The 20,941-nt window shown below is 45.0% G+C and overlaps 1 protein-coding gene across 6 annotated transcripts in view; it reads right to left on the minus strand.

The window, feature by feature from the left end:
* SENP1 (SUMO specific peptidase 1) overlaps nucleotides 1–20,941 on the minus strand; it is a 55,234-nt gene that overhangs the window by 27,514 nt on the left and 6,779 nt on the right. For 3 of the 6 annotated variants that reach the window (XM_062195144.1, XM_062195143.1, XM_062195148.1), the window contains 5 exons: nucleotides 19,915–20,045; nucleotides 17,343–17,427; nucleotides 16,493–16,534; nucleotides 11,990–12,149; nucleotides 5,709–5,880 (listed from right to left, as the gene is read on the minus strand). In XM_062195144.1, coding sequence (XP_062051128.1) covers nucleotides 5,709–5,880; nucleotides 11,990–12,149; nucleotides 16,493–16,534; nucleotides 17,343–17,427; nucleotides 19,915–20,045 — 590 coding nt within the window. Of the gene's footprint in view, nucleotides 1–5,708; nucleotides 5,881–11,989; nucleotides 12,150–16,492; nucleotides 16,535–16,800; nucleotides 16,946–17,342; nucleotides 17,430–19,914; nucleotides 20,046–20,941 lie in introns of those variants that run through there. The other 3 variants (XM_062195147.1, XM_062195146.1, XM_062195145.1) reach the window with 3 other exon arrangements.

Here is a 20,941-nt window from a genome sequence, read left to right on the forward strand (position 1 = left end):
GAAAGGAACTCTATTACCCATGAACTCTAGTTCATTTTCACAGCAGTGTCAAAAAGACAGAAGAAAACTTTGACTATCACTTAAGAGAGGAGAGCAAGGTGGACAGACTGGTGTGAGAGGGTACTCTGCACAGTACCTTTTAGTACCAGGGGAATGCTTAAAAAAATCATTCCCATTCTGTAAGACCTCCAGAGAAGACTGAAAAAGTGAAACAGAAAGGGTCTCTGTGTTGCCCTTAAAGACATCAATCACAGAAATTAAAAAACACTTCTCTCCTTCCTCACATCACTTAGCAAAATGTTTAAATAAACTTTTACACTTTTAAGTATGACAAGAACCAAGAGATCATGAAGTGACTTTGCTAATGAATATTATGAAAAATTAATTCAGTGTAGAAGTTAATTTAACACACCCAAGTCCCCTCAAATCATTTCCACCAACAAATGTATCTTTAAAGAAAAATTCTGGGGCTGGCTCTGTGGTGTGGAGGGTGAGGCTGCCACCTTGGACACTGGAATCCAATATGGGCGCTGGTTCCAGTTCTGGCTGCTCCACTTCAGATCCCGCTCCCTGGGAAAGCAGTAACAGATGGCCAACGTGCTTAGGCACCTGCACCCATGTGAGAGACCCAGAAGCTCCTGGCTCCTGGCTCTGGCCTGACCCAGGCCTTCCTGGCCCATTTGGGGAGTGAAACAGAGGATGGACGATCCCTCTCTCGGTAACTCCTTCAACATAAATCTGAGGAGGAAAAAAAAAGGAAAGAAAAAAAAAGAAAGAAAAGCTTCTGAGTCCAACAACCCCAGAGTCACAGACGAGGCTACCTGAACAGGAATACAGCACCGCGTTGCCAGAGGCCTCCGCATGAAGCACCATGCATCTGAAGCACCGTGCCTTCAGTTCAAGATGATTTATGAGCATATCAGGATGAGGACTTTTCACTGTTCTACATGTTAATGTAGAGGTCACAAGGATCTCTTTTTTTGACTGGTAGAGTTACAGACAGTTAGAGAGAGAGACGGAGGAGAGAAAGGTCTTCCTTCCGCTGGTTCACTCCCCGAATGGCCGCTACGGCCGGCGCTACGCCAGTCCGAAGCCAGGAGCCAGGAACTTCTTGCTGGTCTCCCGTGCGGGTGCATGCAACCAAGCACTTGGACCACCCTCCACTGCCTTCCGGGGCCACAGCAGAGAGCTGGACTGGAAGAGGAGCAACCGGGACAATAACCCGATGCCCACGTGGGATGCTGGCGCCACAGGCAGAGGATTAACCAAGTGAGCCACAGCGCCGGCCCCCACAAGGATCTTTTTAATGACAGGAAGCACTTTTCTTTTCTGGGTTTCATTAAAACAAAAATAAAGGCAGGCGCCGCGGCTCAACAGGCTAATCCTCCGCCTGCGGCGCCGGCACACCGGGTTCTAGTCCCAGTAGGGGCGCTGGATTCTGTCCCAGTTGCCCCTCTTCCAGTCCAGCTCTCTGCTGTGGCCAGGGAGTGCAGTGGAGGATGGCCCAAGTGCTTGGGCCCTGCACCCCATGGGAGACCAGGAGAAGCTCCTGGCTTCAGATCAGCGCGGCGCACTGGCCGCAGCGGCCATTGGAGGGTGAACCAATGGTAAAGGAAGACCTTTCTGTCTGTCTCTCTCTCACTGTGCACTCTGCCTGTCAAAAAATAAATAAAAAAAATAAATAAAAATAAAAAAAGTGGGTATGTCATATTCTATTAAGAACCAAAGATAGTTTAGGCAACTTTAGAAAGAACATATATTCCAGCCAGCACTGTGCCACAGTGGGTTAATCCTCCACCTGTGGCGCCGGCATCCCTTATGGGCACTGGTTCTAGTCCTGGCAGCTCCTCTTCCGATCTAGCTCTCTGCTACAGCCTGGGAAAGCAACAGAAGACCGCCAAAGTGCTTGGGCCCCTGCAACCTTGTGGGAGACCCAGAAGGAGCTCCTGGCTCCTGGCTTCAGATTGGCACAGCTCCAGCCGTTGGGGCCATTTGGGGAGTGAAGCAGTGGAAGGAAGATCTTTCTCTCTCTCTGTCTGTAGCTCTACCTCTCAAATAAATAAATAAAATCTTAAAAAAAAAAAAAAAAACAATGAAGAACCAATTTTTAGAAGCATAAGGAAAATTAATGTGCTGAATTTTATTTTAAAAAGAGCATAACAGATTCCTGCAAATGTTTCTATTCTTCTATTAAAAAGGCTCCACTATAAATATCTTTAATTATAAAAATTTAACAGAACACAAAATGAATTTTAGAAATTAGTAAGCAATTTTATTCAAATTATCCTAATATAATTTTAATACAATAAATTTCATTTTGTACCTATATGAAGAGTACACAATTTGATAATTTTCTGCTAAGTCCAAATGCTTAGTTTATATAGCACACTGCAAGAGGAAAAATCTCACTGACAGGCCCTCTCAAAGCCCAGCTCTCTCAAATGCTGCTCAGCAAGGTACAAAGCAGTGTTTCTGGCAACACATAACTGAAGAGAATTACTTGATTTTTTTTTACCATTTTACATTTTTACTGTCACTAGTATTTTCTTGTTCCAAACAGAAATTTAGAGACTCTAATAGCATTACCCAACAAACTTTTTTTTTTTTTTTTTAAGATTTGTTTCTTTATTTGAAAGGCAGAGTTTACAGAAAGAGAGAAAGAAAAACATAGAGAGAGAGGTCTTCCATCTTAGTTCACTCCCCAAATGGTCGTAATATCCACAGTGAGGCCAATCTAAGACAGGAGCCAGGAGCTTTTTCTGGGTCTCCCACACGGGTGCAGGGGCCCACGGACTTGGGCCATCTTCTGCTGCTTTCCCAGGCCATTGGCAGCGAGCTGGATCAGAAGTGGAGCTTCGGGGACTTGATCCTGTGCCCATTTAGGATGCCGGCTTTACCTGCTATGCCATAGCACCAGGCCCTAGCTAACAAACTTTTGTGACAACAAAAATGCTATCTGCCCTGTCCAATATGATGGCCAGTAGCCACGTGCGCCTACTGAATACTTGAAACATGGCCAGTGTGATAGAGAAACTAATTTATTTTTAATTTTAGTTCACTGGAATCAACTAGTTGTGCTGGTGGCTGCAGATCACCCTCAGGATGACACCACTCTTAACAACTGCCCTTCAAGACACTGTCTCATAGCCCCCCTGTGCCCATTTCCAAATTCTTCCTCTGTGTTGTCCTTGAACCCACACAAGACTAAATGGTGGGACTGGCACTGTGGCATGGAGGGTTAAACTGACATCTGCAGGGTCAGCATCCTATATGGGTGCTGGTTCATGTCCCGGCTGCTCCACTTCAGATCCAGCTCTCTGCTAATGCACCTAGGAAAGCAGCAGACGATGGTCCAAGTGTTTGGGCCCCTGCACCCGCCTGGGAGACCCAGAAGAAGCTCCTGACTCCAGCCTGGCACAGCCCCAGCAGTTGCAGCCATGTGGGGAGTAAACCAGTGGATAGAAGACCTCTCTCTCTCTTTCTCTCTGTAACTCTGCCTTTCAAATAAAGAAATAAATCTTTAAAAAAAAAAAAAAAGAAGAAGAAGAAGAAAGAAAACCAAATGGTGCGGGGGTAGCTGCAAATTAATTATTACTCTTAGTAGATTGTTTTATAGTCTTGAAGCTGATGGACAAATTCAGCCTCTACAGTAATATAGTCTTCATTCTTTAGCCTAGGATAAATGTAAGTTTCATGGAGATCCCAATATTTTCTTTCTTTTTTTTAAAAGATTTATTTATATTTATTTGAAAGTCAGAGTTACTCAGAGAGAGAGAGAGAGAGAGAGAGGTCTTCCATCCGATGGTTCACTCCCCAATTGGCCGCAATGGCCAGAGCTGCGCCGATCCGAAGCCAGGAGCCAGGAGCCTCTTCCAGGTCTCCCATGTGGGTGCTTTCCCAGGCCACAGCAGAGAGCTGGATCAGAAGTGGAGTAGCCGGGTCTCGGACTGGCGCACATATAGGCGCTTCAGGCCAGGGCGTTCACCGGCTGCACCACAGCGCCGGCCCTTTTTTTTTTTTTTAATATTTATTTATATTTATTTGAAAGCCAGAGTTACACAGAGAGAGGAGAGGCAGAGAGAAAGAGAAAGGGCAGATCCCAATATTTTCATGGAAAATAACTTTTCCTCCATTTTATAAGTTCCCATCAAAAAATTCTGCAATCCAGGGAAAATAAGCATTGTGCATGGGTTATCCGTAATATCCAATACTAAATATATAAAAAATTGGTTCAAAGTTTCCTAACACTCAGCCCAACAACACTCTGTCTTTCTCTTGTGGTTTATTCTGTAGTACAGGTAATTTTCCTAGCAAAGCAGAATACAGACCTAAGAACAACTGAGGCAAAATGTCCTGGTCCTCTCTGCTTCACAGGATTCAATCCTCAGCATCTTTCTTATTCCACAGGAAGAAGAGACTCTAGCTTCCTGTTCTCCACTGTCCAGTCTGTGGCCTAGGGATTGGTTACTAGTGTGAAACAGATCAGCCTCAGGTCCTCAGGCTGGCAGAGGTGGAAGGAAGTGAGGCTGAGTGGTCCACAGGACTGGCAGGTGGGAGGAAGGCAGGCTCCAGATGAACACACAGGCAGCACCCCACTGCTCCTACCTCCTCCCCACAGCCTCTCTGTGTTCCTTGTGCTCCCTAGCATTTTTACTAACCATATCACAGATAATCAGATTTTGCTACCTATGAGATCTTCAATTACCAAACTGTTTGGCATGCAGTACCACCTTGCTGGCTCCAAGCTCAGTACACTGCTTTGCATGCTAATGCCAGGTAACAGAAAACACACCTCTAAGAGCTGGTGCCAGACCCACTGCTCCGAGCTGTGTCATCCCTGACCTTTCCCATCACAAATTTTAAAGTATGGTATTACCTCACAATTGCCTACCTCACTTGGTTAAAAGAATTATAAATAATACATGTAGGATACACACTGGAAACTATAATGCTATGCAAATATAAGGTCATTATCATTTGTTTGCCTCTTCATAGCAACCAGTCCAAAGCTGATTAGATGCACAATAAACATGTAACTGAGCAGAGATAAGCACACTCCCTACCGTGCAAGCTATAGGCTGTTTTACACTCATCTACTGGAGGACTATGGAAACCCAAGAGTCAACATAACATATTTGAAGGGCTGATTCTTGATTTTTCTTTTATACTGAGGAAAAATTTCTCCTAGTAAAAAGGGCAGGTATTTCATCAACTCAAATTTTATCAAACATAAACTGTTTATAGGGGCAGCTGTTGTGACACAGCAGGTTAAGCTGTCACCTGCGATGCCAGCAGATGGAAGATTTCTCTCCTTCTGTCCCCTCTCTAACTCTGCCTTTCAAATAAGTAAATAAATCTTTAAAACAACAACAACAACTGTTTATAGCAAGGCTATCAGTTTTGCTATACAAAACAAGAGTCAGGAAGGGTGTAAAAAGAGGGAAGAGAAAAAGAGTCTGATATACGACAACTCATTCAGGAAACATGGAAGGTCAAGTTGGCTGTCCTCAGAAGGATAAGAAAAATACTGAAGTCCTGCTAAAACACCTCTTTAATTCCTTAGAACACACGACTGCACACAGCAGGTCATTAAGAAACAGCACAGGAAGGACCAGGTACACAGACAGCCAATGAGCATCTAAGCAGAGGGCTCGAATGGCCCCACGGAGAGCGCCTGACCAGCAGCAGCTCCCCGCAGGTGTCCTTACCTCTTCTGCTGTACTGACATGTCGTCTCTGAGTCTTCTTGGGGCTCAAAAGACTTCGACGACACGAACCACTCCAAGATGGACTTGGAACAGGCTTAATAGGAAAAGATTTTTCATATGCAGACACATGGCAGTGATGGTTTGACTTTCCCGTGAAAGTGTTTGATAATCCACTAAAAAAAAAATTGTAAGAAAGATAACAGTTAAGCAAGAAACAAACTGGTAGAATGACAGTGATCAGATAGGAAATGGCAGACGGGGCTGCTGCATCAGGTTCTGCTTAGACTGCCAAAGTAAGTGTCAAGTAATCAGAACTGTCTCTTGGTCAGGAACCAGCAGCCAGTATGCCAGTCTGGAGTTCCTCAGGACCCCGGGCTCTGGTGAGCGCTCACAAACACACACTGTCTCTGACTCCCACTGCCTCTAACTAAGCCTCTTACAGGAAACCACTGCAGTTGAATGTGTAGACAGGTGACACAGAAGCCTCTCCAAGAAGCTTCAAACTGAATCTTTCCTGAAAGACCAACAGGGTGCCTGGCCTTCACTGCAAACCACCAGAGGACACAGTCTCCTTTCCATGCCACTGTTCACCCCCTTGCAAGAACTTTTTCTTTCTTTATACGATTTGTACCTTATCTAATAGGAAAAATTAGCATGAAAATATTTTTATGAACTCAAAAACCCAGTCTTGGTTCTAAGGCTTAGTAATTTTAAGTTCTTTCTGTGTGCTCTTCTGTACATACTGCTACTCAGCAATTATGAAGTAGTTTCAGCATAATGAATTTTTCTTTTTTTTCTTCTAACAAGGACTCACAATAAAGGTAAACAGCTAAGTAAGCTGAATTCAATGAAATCAACTCTTTAAATCATTACTTCCTGTCTGGACCCAAATAAAGTCAGACTAGGTCTAAAGAAACCAAAAAATCACTTCTACTCTAATTCTTATCGTGGTGGGGTGTGTATGTGTGTGTGTGTTAAAGGAGAACTCAGATTTCAGGAAGGGTAGATGCAGGCAGGAAGAGACAGCAAGGGCAACGTAACTGGGGATGACAGAATGGAGTTTCCAGAATGTCTTCCCAGAGTGAGCACATCTGTGTTTATAATGAAAAAGACTTTTCTTTTAAAGGATAGCAATGTTTATTTGTTTGTTTGTTTAAATATTTATTTATTTGAGAGGTCGGTGCTGTGGAGCAGTGGGTTAAAGCCCTGGCCTGCAGTGCCAGCATGCCATTTGGGCGCCAGTTTGAGTCCTGCCTGCTCCACTTCCGATCCAAATCCCTCCTAATGCACCTAGGAAAGCAACAAGGATAGTCCAAGTCCTTGGGTCCCTGCACCCACGTGGGAGACTCAGAAAAAGCTCCTGGTTTCTGATTGGCTCAGCTCCAGCCACTGTGGCCACTTGAGGAGTGAACCAGCAAATAGAAGACCTCTCTTCTCTCTCCATCTCTATCTCTCAATGTAACTCTTTCAAGTAAATCAATCTTTTTATTTTTATTTTTTTTTTTAATTTTTGACAGGCAGAGTGGACAGTGAGAAACAGAGAGAAAGGTCTTCCTTTTGCTGTTGGTTCACCCTCCAATGGCCGCCGCGGTAGGCGCGCTGCGGCCGGCGCACCGCGCAGATCCGATGGCAGGAGCCAGGTGCTTATCCTGGTCTCCCATGGGGTGCAGGGCCCAAGCACTTGAGCCATCCTCCACTGCACTCCCTGGCCACAGCAGAGAGCTGGCCTGGAAGAGGGGCAACCGGGACAGGATCGGTGCCCCGACCGGGACTAGAACCCGGTGTGCCGGCGCCGCAAGGCGGAGGATTAGCCTAGTGAGCCGCGGTGCCGGCCAGTAAATCAATCTTTTAAAAAAATTTACTTGAGGGGCCAGCACTGTGGCGCAGTGGGTTAACACCCTGGCCTGAAGTGCCAACATCCCATGTGGGCGCCAGTTTGAGACCCGGCTCTCTGCTCTGGGAAAGAAGTACAGGATGGCCCAAGTCCTTGAGCCCCGGCACCCGTGTGGGAGACCCGAAAGAAGCTCCTGGCTCCTGGCTTCGGACCAGTGCAGCTCCCATGTGGGAGACCCGGAAGAAGCTCCTGGCTCCGGATCAGCACAGCTCTGGCCATTGCGGCCAGTTGGGGAGTGAACCACAGAATGGAAGACCTCTCTCCCTCTCTTTGTCTCCTCTCTCTCTGTGTAACTCTGACTTTCAAATAAATAAATCTTTCAAGAAAATTTATTTGAAAGGTAGATATAGAGAGGAGAAAGGGTAGAAGGAGAGAGGAAAGAGAATCTTCCATCCACTGTTCACTCCTCAAATAGCCTAAATGGCTGGGGCTGGGCCAGGCCGAAGCCAGTAACCAGGAGCTTCTTCTGGGTCTCCCATGTGGGTGCAGGGGCCCAAGCACTTGGGCCATCTTCCACGGCTTTTCCCAGGCACATTAGGAAGGAGCTGGATCAGAAGCAGAGCACCTAGGACTTGATCCAGCGCTGATACAGGATGCCGGCACCGCAGGTGAAAGCTTAATCCTCTACACCACACCGGCCCATGAAAAAGATTTTGCTACAGAAACAGTGCAAAGGCATCCTACAATACCAGAAAGCAAGGGCACGACCAAAAATTAATGAGACTGGGTCAGACAGAAAGGCAAGCCTCAAGGGGCTCCTATGGGTCAAAACTGTGAGAAGAGCACTAAAGAAGCTACAATGGTAGTCGACTGAAACACACTGAATCCATAATGACATCCAGAAAAACACAGAAAAAAGATAATCTGAACCAAACTAACTGGCTATTTTTTTTTGACAGGCAGAGTCAGACAGTGAGAGAGAGAGAGACAGAGAGAAAGGTCTTCCTTCCGTTGGTTCACCTCCCAAATGGCCACCACGGTCGGCGCGCTGCACCGATCTGAAGCCAGGAGTCAGGTGCTTCCTCCTGGTCTCCCATGGGGTGCAGGGCCCAAGTCCTTGGGCCATCCTCCACTGCCTTCCCGGGCCACAGCAGAGAGCTGGACTGGAAGAGGAGCAACCGGGACAGAATCCGGCGCCCTGGGACTAGAACCCAGAGTGCCAGCGCCACAGGTAAAGGATTAGCCTAGTGAGGCGCAGTGCCGGCCAAACTGGCTATTTTTAAAATCACTTTGAAAATTGTTAATGAAAAAAGAAAAGATTGAGCCATTTTCCTGCATTTCCCCTAGGAAACCAATTTCAGGATAACCAAATAGCTTCAGCAAATCAAAAAGCAATCAGAGGGCTCAATTCATAAGAACAGAAGTGATAAAATTGGAAAAATACCATTTTATTAACTCTAAAATAACTACTGTCAGGTGAGGACTATCAACTGACATTAACAGCTACTAGGCAGAAGGCTGATCTGTTCACAGTGAAAACCCAACCACAACAATGGACCAGACTTTCATCCCCCTGGTCCAGAGGTGATAGCATCGCCAGTGACAGAAGCTGAACCACATATCATCTGCTTCCCAGTGTGATGTAACACACCATCATTGCCTACTCAAGCCCAAAGTCTAGTTTACAAAAAAACACAGGGGCTGGAAAGCACAGCTTTATACCATGAGGAAGCCATGTTTCAAATCCCAAAGGCGAGGCACAACCCACAGAGTCACGGTCATCTTAGAAAGGGGTTCTCAGGGCTGGCACCGTGTTGCAGATTAATCCTCCGCCTGCGGCGCCAGCATCACATATGGGCGCCAGTTGTAGTCCCGGCTGTTCCTCTTCTAATCCAGCCCTCTGCTGGATGAAGATGATCCAAGTGCTTGGGACCCTGCACCTGCATGGGAGACCAGGAAGAAGCACCTGGCTCCTGGGTCCTGGCTTCAGATCAGCACAGTTCCAGCCGTTGTGGACATGTGCAGAGTGAACCAACGAAAGGAAGACCTTTGTCTGCCTCTCCCTCTCACTGTCTGTAACCCTACCTCTCAAATAGATAAATAAATAAAATCTTTAAAAAAAGGTGGGGGGAGATTCTCCTGGCACCAGCACTATGGTGCAGCAGGTTAAAGCCCCGGCCTGCAGCACCGGCATCTCATATGGGCACTGGTTGGCGTCCCTGCTGTTTTACTTCTGATCCAGCTCCCTGCTAAGGCACCTGGGAAACCAGTGGAGGATGGTCCAAATGTTTGTGCCCATGCACTCATGTGGGAGACCCAGAAGCTCCCAGCTCCTGGTTTTGGACCTCTCCCTATCTGTACCTCTCTCTGTAACTGTCTTTCAAATAAATAAAATAAATCTTAAAAAAAAAAAAAAAAAAAAAAAAAGAAAGAGATTCTCCTAGGCTGGTGCTGCGGCATAGCAGGTAAAGCTGCTACCTGGGATGCTGGCAGGCAATATGGGTGCCAGTTCAATTCCTGGCTGCTCCACTTCCCATCCTGCTCCCTGCTAATGTGCCTGGGAAGCAGCAGAAGATGGCCCAAGTACTTGGAACCATGCACCCACGTGGGAGACCTGAATGAAAATCTTGGCTTCAGTCTGGCCCAGCCCCACTGTTGAAAGAAAAACTTAAGGACAGTTAACTACAACATAGAATCCTAGAATGGATCCTGGTGTGGACAAACTAACTTTAGGAGATACTTTGGCGTCAACAGGGAAAATTTAAATATAATTTAGTGTATCAGATAAAATTTATTGAATTGGAAAGGAGATGAATAACTAAAAAAGCAGATTACAACGGAGTATATATAGCAACGAACTCGTTTTTGAAAAAAAATGTGTATGTCAAGGCAGAGAAAACTATCTGGAAGGATGTGTATTTTTTTTTTTTTTCAAAGATTTATCTATTTATCTGAAAGGCAGAGTTACAGAGAGAAAGAGGCAGAGAGAGAGAAAGAGAGAGAGAGAAGGAGGGAGGGAGGGACAGGTCTTCCATCAGAGCTGCGCCGATCCAAAGCCAGCAGCCAGGAGCTTCTTCTGGATCTCCCACAGGGGTGCAGGGGCCCAGGCACTTGGGCCATCTTCCACTGCTTTCCCAGGCCACAGCAGAGAGCTCGATGGGAAGTGGAGCAGCAGGGACTCGAACCAGCGCCCATATGGGATGCCACTACCATAGTTAGCAGCTTTACCCACTCGCCACAGTGCCAGCCCCAGGATATGTATTAAGATACTACAGAGTGGATCTTACACTGATTGTAATGTGATACTTCTATTTTGTATCTGCTTATCTTTATTTCTGAATTTTTACAAAGCCTATGTGCTGTTCCTGTAATAATGAAATTTTTAAAAAAAGAACAGAATTGGGGCTAGCACTGCAGTGCAGCAGATTAAGCCACTGGTGATGCCAGCATCCCATATGTGTGTCAGTTCTAGTCCCAGCTGCCCCACTTCCAATTTAGCTCCCTGCTAATGCTCCTGGGAAAATGAACCAAGTGCTTGTTCCCCTATCATCTAGGTGGAAAACATGGATGGTATTTCCGGCTCCTGGCTTCAGCCCCAATTATCGTGGCCATTTGAGGAGTGAACCAGAGGATGGAAGATCTCTCTCAAATTCTGTCTCTCAAGTAAAATAAAATAAAATAAATAAATGTATGGCATTACTGAGTTTAAAAAAGAGCCGCTTGCTGAATGCTGCATGTAGAAAATTTTTAATGACAAAATAGCATCACAGAATTCACAATATTCACAGCACATATATCATGCTATAGCAGTGAGAAAGAACCAAGCATAACAAGAAAAGTGTTACAAGGAAACACGTAATGGCAGAGGAATGAGACTATGGGTAGTGATCAAGGAATCTTTAGTTATTAGTCATGTTTTCATTTTCATAATGTGAGTAAATTAATAAACTCATGAATAACTAAAATTACATTACGAAGGGGAAGATGAGCGGCTGCACAGGAGGGGATCAGGAGCTGAGATAATGAGGATGAAGCTCTCTGCAGCCCCTCTGTGCTATGGACAGAGGTAGCCTGGACCTGCTGACTAAGGCAAAGGGTACAGAACGCACAGGCTGGGCCAGGTCTCAGCAGTGAGCTGTGCCACCCTCTGCTACTGGAGTGTGCAGACTGACTGACCTTCCCTTTAAAACATTTCACAGCCACAATGGTCCTGATACATTCATACTCACCAAGACTTCCCCCCAAATCCTCTCTACTAAAGGTACAATTTGGCTATCACTGATATTCAGCACCAAGTACATCTAAAGTTGAAGGTTGAAAATGGACTCATCTACTTTAAAATCCAAAAAGGGTGCTACAATTTCAAAATGCCAATATAACAACTACCCACAGCCATTTTCTCTTGTATATGAGGAAGGGTTTTAGAACTAAGCAGAGAAAATACAAACCTTGAGGTCTTTCGAGCTTCGAGGTAAAGACTTCGGCTGTTTCTTGATTTCTGTAAAGCTGAACTTGACGTGGGAGTGGAGTTTCTCCACTGTCCATTGGCACTGTGGCCAAAGGTTCTTAAGTCTCCTGAGCCAAGAAAACTGTCTAAGGAAGGGTTGTCTAAAAAAACAAAAAGTTTGAACAATTAAACAAATAACCACAGCTGGTTCTCCTAATGCCTGCAACCATGTCCAACATCCAACATTGTATTCCTAAGTAATGTAGCATCGCACCATGTCTCTCATGGAAGAAAGGTCCCAGTCTGAACTGCCAGTTAAGTCTGCAGCAAGGGAACATCTACAAACTATAATGACTCAGCCATACTAACCTGAAAATGGGTGAAGGAGCTGAATCCTGCCACAGCCATGTGCCTGATCTGCATCAATGTGACTCCGTGGTGTCCACCAAAAGTCAACATTTTACCCCAACTATATCTTGCAAGCACTCCCAGGCCTGGGCCTGAAAGAAGGTAGGCCAGACCAGTAAGAAAGCAGGCGGAGGGCCAAGGAGAATGTAATTCAAATGAACAACAGTTATTGCTTAAGAAGCAGCTGATGTCACTTTCTTCTTTTTAATTATCATGTTCAAGACTCAGGGACTCTCACAGAGAAAACACCCCCTAACTGCAGCCTACTCTGGCTGGGCCAGGGCAGCACGACCCACCGTATACATTGGTTCTGGGACCACACTCTTCCGTCACTTCATGCCATTGTCATCAGACACATGAATACTCCAACACTTGTGAATGCAATCAGACAGATTATTTTTCTATGTGTGGATCACAACTTGAGGTGACAAAACCCTTTAGATTTCAGCTGAGAGTAGTAGAACAATTTCTGCACTCCTCTCCTTATTAGCAGGACTGGAAAACTTAAAGTTCCTTTAAAGGAACTTCAGATAGTAGCTTAAGAACTGTTGGGAAATCCAGTGAGAAAAACGAGAATGAAAACTCTCGATTCCTTCAATTTTGTTAACGCTGACATGATTTTGAAGATCCCTTTTCAAAGCTTATTACTAGAGAACTTCATACAATATTGTATACTTATGCTGTTTTCAGCATTAAAGGCAGCCTTCAAAAGCACAGTTTTGTTATTTCTTAAATTGACCGGGATATCAGGATTCAGTGAATGAACAAGATGGCAAGGGAAGCAGTCGGGTGGTACTAGTACCAGTTCATTCACCGGTAGGAGCTTAACATACTAAGTATGTTACTCATACTTCAGGAACAGAGAAGTGAGGCTACTAGAAATGAGTTTCAGAAAATTAGTAACTACAAATATATAGTATTAACAGTAGAAATCTTGTCTCACAACTTTTGGCTAAAACCTGATTAGGGAAGTGATCTAACTTGAAAAGTTAGTTATCTGAGGAATAGTCTGTCAAAAATGCAAATTACTCTACCAGGTACAAAATCTGTAGCTCTAGTACAGAGGGAAAGCACAGCACATGAGGGGGACAGTGGGCCTCCCAATTCCCCAAAACCACCCACAGCCCTCTGCTGCTGAGGGCATCAGGCAAAGACAGAATGAGAGGCTGCGGGGACTTTCTTCCTCGTGAGGGCTAAACCTGGTACTCTGTCATTACTAAGAAATCAGGATTGCACAGGACGCATACACACACACTCACACATACAAAACAAGAAGGAAACACACCACAAATTTAATTACGGTTGTGTTTTCAATGACAGAATGACATGTATCTTTGGACTTTGGTCTACAAATTTTCTTTAGGGACAGGCCAAATTTTCATGGACAGAAAAAAATAAACCTGCGGGCCAACAATGTGGCTCAGTGGGTTAAACCCCAGGCCAGCAGTGCTGGCATCCCATATGGGCACCAGTTCAAGTCCTGGCTGCTCCACTTCTGATCCAGCTCCCTGTTAATGTGCCTGGGATAGCAGCAGAGGATGGCCCAAGTGCTTGGGCCCCTGTCCCCATGTGGGAGCCTTGGAAGAAGCTCTTGGCTTTGGCCTGGCTCAGTCCTGGCTATTGTGGCCATTTGGGGAGTGAACCAGCAAATGGAAGATCTCAATCTCTCTCCTTCTCTCTGTAACTCTGCCTTTCAAATAAATACATAAATCTTAAAAACAAACAAAGAATAAAGCAAACTTTACATAAAAAACAAGTGACTCAGATACTATGAAAGTAACCATCAGGTGCTCATGTTAATGTCAATACTACAATAGTGGGGTGCTTTAATTCCTCTTACTGCTCATCGCCAGCTTGGCAACCTAACTTATCATTAAAAATAATTCTAGGCATAAGCAAAATCATCTTTCAATTGAATCCACTTTTCTTGGTTGAGGATTAAACAATGTTTTGTTACTGGGTTCGTGGTAAAACTGGGAGTCTTGAAGCCTGAACGCTACTAAGTAAGGTAAGACAACGTTGCACCAGGATTTTTCATAGTCTAATCTTGAGTGGACTACAAACAGGTTTTTAAGAACCTTGATCTAGAGAAGTGGATCCAAGAAAAGGTAATTAATGAGAAGCTCCAGATCCTGACTCTAAGGTCTGGCCCATCCAGCTCATTTCCATCCTGGGACAGTCAGGTGAGAGCTTAGAAAATAACCCAGTTGGGATCAGAAGAGTGGGCGGACAGGGCAGGATGCACATTTGGCCCTGTCCAGAGGGAGGAATGTGACTGACCAGAGACATCAGCATGGGTATCACCAGGAAAGAACACACACAAAGTGGGTAGCAGTCAGACATCTGTTGACTTGCAATGGACAATGAAGAAAAAAGCATATGGAGCCTTGGCATTCAGACCTAAAATTCTTTTTTTTTTTTAAATTTTTGACAGGCAGAGTGGACAGTGAGAGAGAGAGACAGACAGAAAGGTCTTCCTTTTTCCGTTGGTTCACCCTCCAATGGCCACCGCGGTAGCGCGCTGCGTCCGGCGCACCGCGCTGATCCGATGGCAGGAGCCAGGTGCTTATCCTGGTCTCCCATGGGGTGCAGGGTCCAAGGACTTGGGCCATCCTCCACTGCACTCCCTGGCCACAGCAGAGAGCTGGTCTGGAAGAGGGGCAACCGGGACAGGATCAGTGGCCCGACCGGGACTAGAACCCGGAGTGCCGGCGCTGCAAGGTGGAGGATTAGCCTAGTGAGCCACGGCGCCGGCCTTCAGACCTAAAATTCTAACTGCTGGGGAGAAATCCCTGAGGTATGTAATGTGCCATAAGCTTGTTTCACTAGGAGCTAAATGGAATCTCACAGAGGCCCAAGCTTCATGTGCGAGAGAGAGAGGCCAGCAGATAGTTTGGCTTTCCCATTTCAGTATGAGCTTGCTGTTTCTGGGTATTATCATGTAGACAATAACTGTTATGAAGTAATTTCTTTCTTTAACTAAAAATTGCTATCAATTGAGAGAGAAAACATTACTGTCAGATTTTTGATACAGGGATCATTTGTGGTAGGAAAAAAAACAGAGGAATCCAGTTGAATATTGCCACATCAAGAACACAAGGATGGAGCTGACCTCAGATGTATCCTTTGTATCAAGGGTCTACAGGAATTTAAAAGCAATTTACAAGTGCTTTAAAGTAATATTATTAATACTAGCTGCAAATGATGATGGTAAAGTGGACCTAAAACACAGGGCAAATGATGAAGCAAATGAAGGCACAGGCCCATTATCTGGTATCAGAAAGCCTATTTCTGAACTTTAACTTTTGGAATTTGAGGAAGATAACCTGTATACCAAGTAACATTTCTAGCACCCTGTCATTTTGAGTACTGATCTATCTGCAGCAAAATGTGGAAATGCTGACAATCAGAGATGAATAAGATAAAGTATAAACAGTTTCATGTAAGTTCACAGAGATTTTGCCAAGGAATGAAGCCAGTTCAAGTACTGATGCCAAATGAATGATTAAACTTTTTTTTTTTTTTTGAGCTTTAAGATTTTGGAATTGTACATTAGGGATGGTATATGTGCTTAAAAATTCCACAAATTAGAAATCAACAGAAAATTATAAAAAATTTAAAGAGATGGAAAAGTAGAAATACTAAATTAAAGATATGTCAAATTATACAATGTGTACCATGTATGTTACACACAGATAAAAATCGAGAAGCCACAGAGAGATGAGTTAAGTCAGAGTGGAGTTCATCATTAAGCAATCATTCTCAGCTTACAGCAAAGATTCTCCACAGGAAGAAGCAGGCACATGAAGTCACAAGCACGTGCAGCCTGTGGTCAGAGGGACACACTCGCCTGCGCTTCTCAGGGTCAGTAATGAGTACTCACACACATCGCAGGTGTGAGGGCCTTTTCAATTACAATGACAGCACAGCTCCCTTCTGAGCAAATTAATTTATGATTTTCCATAAATTATGCACATACTATGTAGAGAACACCACCCACCCCCAAGAGAGGGATTCCAGTGACCAGAGTAGTAAAGTGCCACCCACCTACATCACATTTAAGTATAATGCAAATCTAAGAGAGCATCATACTAACGTCTGTTTAGGGGAGGAGATCTCATCTTGCTGACAAAGAATCCTGAGGAAGCCAAATAACAAGAATAATTATTATTTCATGTCATATTTATCACTTCAATTTACCCTTACAAAAACCCCAGTTAGGTAAGTTCAGTGGTATTACTAGCATCCCCACATTTATAGCACAGGGTGACAGTGACTCGAAGTCTGAGAAGTGAAAAGGCCTGGGAAGGCCATCGGGACCCTCCTCACTTAAACTGCCAAGAGGCTAAGCACCAGGATTCTCAGCTCCCTGGGCAGAGGCAAAGGACTAGTGGAAGTCCCAACCTTAGGAGAAGGGCAGGCGCTCAGGCAGGCAGGCCAAGGGACAGGAACAGCCTAGAGAATGCTGACTTCTGTGGTGTCTCACAAGCTGCCTAGGCAAGCACATGGCTGTGGCAGGTGCTGGATGGAAACACACAGTTACCACTTCCTGCAGAGATGGGGAACAAACTTGGGCAGAGATACACTTCCAAGTCTCATGGCTTCAAATCAACACAAAACACACACTTTTGTATCACATACACATATACACAAAATAAAGGTAAAAAAACAAAGCTGCACTGCTTTTTACAATGGCATAATGTACGAGAAGAAAAAGTTCTAAAAAAGTTTTCCACTAAAAGATTAATATCTGGTTGAGACAAGCTCATCAAAGTCTTATAGCAACCACATACACGCACACCAAATGTTTATTAAAATGTTGTTTTAGTGAGAAAACATCATTTTGATTTTGACAATATTTTTTCTTTTAGAAATGGTAAATAGATCATTTGCTAGGGAGCAATCTGAAACACACATGTTTCTTGACTCCAAGCAAAGCATCCTACCTGAGTCATAATTTGGGTGGTAAGCTGTACTTCTTGTGGGGCAAATAAAAGATGGGTCCAAATTTCCTTGCCTGGAAGGTAAAATCTAAACAAAGCACAAGATTTTTCTTAAATTACATCTTAACAACAAAACAAAACAAAAGTTTACGTTAAGTAAAACATACCACCAAACAAGATGATGCCATATTTTAGAATCTATTATAATTAGTTATGTCACATTTATGTATATTATAAGTGAACCACATACTAGTAAAAAATGAAAACATGTGGATACTTTGATAAAATGATTCAGGTTTCAATGAGAAAAATGGGTAAAATGTTATACAATGGAATTCAAAAAATGTTTATTAAAAGGTTACTATAGGGCCGGCGCCGTGGCTTAACAGGCTAATCCTCTGCCTTGCGGCGCCGGCACACCGGGTTCTAGTCCCGGTTGGGGCGCCGGATTCTATCCCGGTTGCCCTCTTCCAGGCCAGCTCTCTGCTATGGCCCAGGAAGGCAGTGGAGGATGGCCCAAGTCCTTGGGCCCTGCACCCCATGGGAGACCAGGAGAAGCACCTGGCTCCTGGCTTCGGATCAGCGCGATGCGCCGGCCGCAGCGGCCATTGGAGGGTGAACCAACGGCAAAAAGGAAGACCCTTCTCTCTGTCTCTCTCTCTCACTATCCACTCTGCCTGTCAAAAAAAAAAAAAAAAGAAGAAGAAGGAAAAAAAAAAAGGTTACTATATATTTTGATACCCAGCCTGAAAGCCAGTTATAACAAATATGAAAGAGGCCGGGAAAATCAAGCTGGTTTTTAATTCTCGTGATAACTTTATAGTTGTCATCAGAGGTGGTGCTGTGCTCCTAAGACAAATCTGGAAACATGCAAGTAAGCAGTCATCAGCAAAGCTACTGGGCTTCAGGGGGAGATGCTAGATTTTAAATGCTGGGGGGCCAAGAACGCATAGTACCCTACCCTGCCCAGGACAGGTTCAGACAGAAGAATTACCTCACCCAAAGTACAAATGGCTCTCCTCATGAGAAAGACTGTATTAACAATGTTCCTGGGATGTTTACAAAATACAGATCCTGGGGTAGGGATTTGGTGCAGGAGTTAAGATGCCACTTATAATCCCCTCAACCCCATATCAGAGTGCCTGGCTTTGAGTCTCAGCTCTGCTTCTGATTCCAGCTTCCTGCAAAGGCAGACTCTGGCAGGCAGTTAGTGATGGCTCAAGTACTCGAGTCCCTGCCACCCACGTGGGAGACCCAGATTCAATTCTAGACTCCAGGCTTCAGCCTGGTACAGCTCTGACTGTTGTTGACATTTGGGGAATGAATCTGCAGGTGGAAGATCTCTCTCTCTCTGCCTTTCAAATAAATTTAAAATGATAATAATATTTTTAAAAGTATGTTAAATAAAACATTCTGATTCAAAGGTAGAGGGTAAGGCCTGAGATTCTGTGTTTCTTTTTTTAAATTTACTTGAAGAGCAGAGTTAGAGAGAGAAAGAGAGAGGGAGGGAGGGAGGGAGAGAGGGAGGGAGGGAGAGGTAGAGCGAGAGAGTAAGATCTTCCATATGCTGGTTCACTCCCCAAATGGACACAACAGGCAGGGGTAGGCCAGGCCAAATCCAGGAGCTTCATCAGTCTCCCATATGGGTGCAAGGGCCCAAGCACTTGAGCCATCCTCCACTGCAATCCCAGGTGCACTAGCAGGGAGCCAGACTGGAAGCAGAACAGCCAGGACTTGAATGAACACCCATATGGGATGCCGGCATTTCAGGCCCGGCTTAACCCGTTGAGCCACAGCACTGGCCTAAGAATCTGAATTTCTTTTTTTCTCTTTTTTTCTTTTTTTTAATTTATTTGACAGGTAGAGTTACAGAGAGAGAGAGAGAGACAGAGAGAAAGGTCCTCCCTCCATTGGGTCACTCCCTAAATGGCCACCACGGCCGGCGCTGCACCGATCCAAAGCCAGGAGCCAGGTGCTTCTTCCCGGTCTCCCATGCAGGTGCAGGGGCCCAAGCACCTGGGCCATCCTCCACTGCCCTTCCAGGCCACAGCAGAGAGCTGGACTGGAAGAGGAGCAACCGGGACTGGCGCCCATATGGGATGCAGGCGGAGGATTAACCCAGTGAACCACGGCGCCAGCCCCAAGAGAATCTGCATTTCTAACAACCTCCCAAGGTACACTGACCCAGCTAGTCCTGGACCAGACCTTGAGAAAGGAAGCTGAGGGCACAACAGTAACTTCAGAGAGGATGTGTGTTTGCTCCCTCCCCGCCAGCCCTAGCCCCAAGTCTTAGCAATTCTAAGGCACCAGTTAGAAAGAACACTCATGTCTGTATTGGGAACTCTAACGCTTAGGAACAACAAAGATGTTCCCAGAAGGCACTGTTCTCAAAGAACTCATGTACTAGCCTGTCCTGTGTTAACCTTAATATATCAGGCAGAATTCCCAATACTAAGATTACTGACTCTCAAAAATTTACAAACACTTGAAGTGGAGTGCATCATTTAAGCTACAGACAAAACCTTACAATGAGCTAAAATAATTGACGAATTAATGAAAGAAAATTATTCCTAACCTGCTGGTCAGAACGTGAAAGCTGGTCCTCGGGAAAACCTGTTTGTGGCAGGAGGTGAGATTTGAGGATGGAGCCGTGGTTCACGACAGTCACCTCGCCAGCATCCATCCTCACCCTGTCAGCAGTATCATCTGAGGAGAGAGATCCGATCAGCTCAAGCCATGTAATTCTTCAACACTTTTTACCTACAAACCCACCTTCTCATCTAACAAAAATGATTCCCAAAGAACATCTCTGCAAACATACCCCCACCCACACCTCTGCTTCATACCTAGTCACTGGCAAAAAAAAAAAAAAAAAAAGTCATTGTCTAAAGAGGGCCATATACAGAAACCAGCTCATCTGGAACTCAGATTACACATCAAATAGTTCACAACAGAAATAGTCTTAAGTTTTAATAATCATGAAATTTTCCCAGTTTTCATATAAAAGAAATTGGAGCAGGTGGGGCCAGCACTGTGGTGTAGTGGGTTAAGCTGCTGCCCACTTAACTGGTTCATGTCCCAGCTGCTCCCCTTTCGATCCAGCTTTCTGCCAATGGCCTGGGAAAGCAGCAGAAGATAGCCCAGCTGCTTGGGCCTCTGCACCTGCGTGGGAGACTAGGGAGAAGAAACTCCTGACTCCTGGCTTCAGATCCACCTAGCTCCAGCCACTGCAGCCATTTGGTGAGTGAACCAGCTGATGAAGACCTTTCTCTCTGGCTCTCCCTCTCTCTGTAACTCTCAAATAAACAATACAAAATAAAAATATTTTTAAAAAATTAGAGGAAATGTTCACCCTTCAGAAACAAACACTGTTAACACTGCCTTATTTCCTCTCTCCTAACTCAAAAAAGTACTTTTAAAAAATGGGGCCAGTGCTGTGGCACAGAGGGTTAAAGCCCCGGCATGCACACTGGCATCCCATATGGGCTCCAGTTCGAGTCCCAGCTGCTCTACTTCTGATCCAGTTCCCTGCTAAAGCACTTGGGAAAGCAGCAAGGATGGCCTAGATCCTTGGGCCCCTGTAACACTTGAGAGACCCAAAA

The sequence above is a fragment of the Lepus europaeus genome, chromosome 6 (genome assembly GCF_033115175.1).
Source record: "Lepus europaeus isolate LE1 chromosome 6, mLepTim1.pri, whole genome shotgun sequence".
Classification (NCBI taxonomy): domain Eukaryota; kingdom Metazoa; phylum Chordata; class Mammalia; order Lagomorpha; family Leporidae; genus Lepus; species Lepus europaeus.